The 2266-nt window shown below is 53.6% G+C and overlaps 1 protein-coding gene across 1 annotated transcript; it reads right to left on the bottom strand.

The window, feature by feature from the left end:
• Window positions 1–1951: 1951 nt before the first annotated feature.
• Window positions 1952–2266, bottom strand: LOC141474664 (feather keratin Cos1-1/Cos1-3/Cos2-1). The gene has a single exon (XM_074162675.1). The coding sequence runs from the start codon at window positions 2264–2266 to the stop codon at window positions 1952–1954; it is 315 nt and encodes a 104-aa protein (XP_074018776.1).

The following is a 2266-nucleotide window of genomic DNA, read 5'->3' as shown; positions in this document are numbered from 1 at the left end:
GCACTGTTTCTCTCTCTTGTTTTCTTCCAGACACCATGGGCCAGACCACTGTCACCCAGAAAAAGGGCCTAGTCACGGTGGGAGAGAGACACCTTCCAGACCACTTGCACCTACCAGAGCTCTAACTTTCACACTGTGATCTGGTAACAGCAGAGGAGAGGACAAATTCCCCCAGTTGTTGTCATATCAGGCAGCAACTGGCTCCAAGGAGAGTAGGCCATTCGCCACATTGCCAAACACCTCAGTGAAATTCACCCTCCTGCGCCAGAGGAAGCCAAGACCTCCTTGTACCTCTGTGCTATGCATGACATCCTGGTTCTTGTACCTTTCTTGGCTGTGCAGGTGCAAGGGAGCAGGTGCAAGGCTGAGCTCCAGGGAAATGGCCTTCATTTCCCCCTGGCAGTGTTATTTCCCCTGTTCACCCAGGTATCTCCAGTTAGAGATCCCTTTTCTCATGCAGAAAAGAACTTGATGAGAGCCTGTGAACAGATCACAGAATCTGCCCAAATGGGGCATTTCTGAAGAATCTAAGGCATGCTGCTTCAGTGGAAACTGGAGCTCTGAAACCAAGAAGGGAAAATCACCTGGAGTAGGAAGGAGATATTGTGTGTGTTTGGTCATCCTTGTGACTATCTGCATAAATTTGTCTCCACTCAGTGGGAGGTGATCACAGGAGGGCATTCAGGTGAAAAGTGCAGCAGTTTCTCTTCCTGATAGCTTTATAGGACAGGACCAGGAGTGAGGCATGATGTATGATCGAGGCTGTCACTAAACAGGACATCTAGCTGTAAGTGACTCTGGCTGAGCATGAGCATGGAATCATATGGTATGGAAGATCCCTTTGGTCAGCTGGTGCCAGCTGTCTCAGCTCTGTTCCCTCCCAACCGTGGAACATCCAGGGGATGGGGAAGACCATGGGCTGTTCTGATTGGTGCTCCCTCTTCAGTGCCATGGGAGGAATTGTCAGTAGCTCCTCTGTGTCACCTTGCAGGCCCATGCAAAAAAACTTTGCGTCCTGGAGATGACTGTCTGATGGGGGTTAGGGGTGTGCAAGACACCTCAGCCCTGCAAATCTGTGTAATGAATTTCTGGAGCTGCATGAGTCACCATACGGGTTTGACTAAAGAAGAGGGGACTTGTCCTAGTGATCCTTGCCCTCAGATGCATGCCATGCCCCTTCCTTCTGGAGATGGGTGGGAAGGTGAGAAGGAGTTGTTTCTGGGCTCTAGCCCACGTGGTTTCTCTTACCGCCCCCTCCTTCCATCCTCATGGCCATGTTCTGTCTCAGACTTCTCCCCCGCAAAGCTCCATGCAGGGGAAGAGGAACTGCCTCGATTTCTTGTGGGGCTGCTGACTTCCCAGGGCCCCCTGCAGTCAATGGGGTCCTCCCATGAAGACAGAACAAGTTGGGATCACTCTTTGTAGGACATGCTATGAGGCCCAGGGGAATATTTCTGGGCAGAGACACAATAAGGGAGAGGGCTGATGGTGACTGGCTGTGGAGTAGCCAGGGATGTCTTCCTCAGCTCCAAGGCAAAAGGCGCAAAAGAAAATGCACTGCAGTGAGTATGACCCTCCCCTTGCTGCTCCTTTTCCCTGGAGGAGACTGGAAGATGTTCCACAGAAGGAAGGAGGACTCGGAGGCCCAGGCTTGGATGCAACACAGCTTTATTGAGTGTAAAGAGGAAAAGGAGGGACCTGGCAGGGAGCACCAGGGGCAGCCACTAAGATGCAGTGGAGCTCCTGCAGGGTGTCCGTCTGCCTGCCCTGCAGAGGGAGGGAGACCAACAGGTTGCCACTAGGCTGTTGTTGGGAGGTCGTGACAGGAAAGGTAAAGAAAAGAGAGAGAAGAGAGCAGAAGGAGGCAACAGTGGCTTGAAGCAATATCTCCTTTCCAGCATCATGTTCTGAGGCCTTGGGAGGTTCTTGCTCCAGGATGTTGCCAGCAGGTTTAGCAGGGCTGACATCTGTTGCCACAGTAGCGGCTGGTAATGCAGGAGAGGTCACAGCAGGGAGAGTTGATGGGCACTCCGTCACAGCTGAGGATGCTGCCAACGGCAGCGGAGGTGGAGGATCCCACCACGGTGTTCTGAGGGAAGGAGCTGAGGATGGGTCCGGGCAGGGTCACCACCACAGGGGAGGGCTCGATGACGACGGTGGAGTTCTGGCACTGCCTGACACAAGGCTCATTGCAGCTGTTGGCCAGCGGGGTCGGGCAGCAGGGCTGGCAGGGCAGGCAGGGTGAGCACTGGTTGTAGCAGGACAT

Source organism: Numenius arquata, chromosome 23 (assembly GCF_964106895.1).
Source record: "Numenius arquata chromosome 23, bNumArq3.hap1.1, whole genome shotgun sequence".
NCBI lineage: Eukaryota > Metazoa > Chordata > Aves > Charadriiformes > Scolopacidae > Numenius > Numenius arquata.
Note: the sequence above shows the minus strand (reverse complement) of the source record. Positions and strands in the feature narration are given on the sequence as shown.

Coding starts and splice junctions, on each gene's coding strand:
- LOC141474664 (XM_074162675.1), bottom strand. CDS start 2,266: ATGTCCTGCTACAACCAGTGCTCACCCTGCCTGCCCTGCCAGCCCTGC.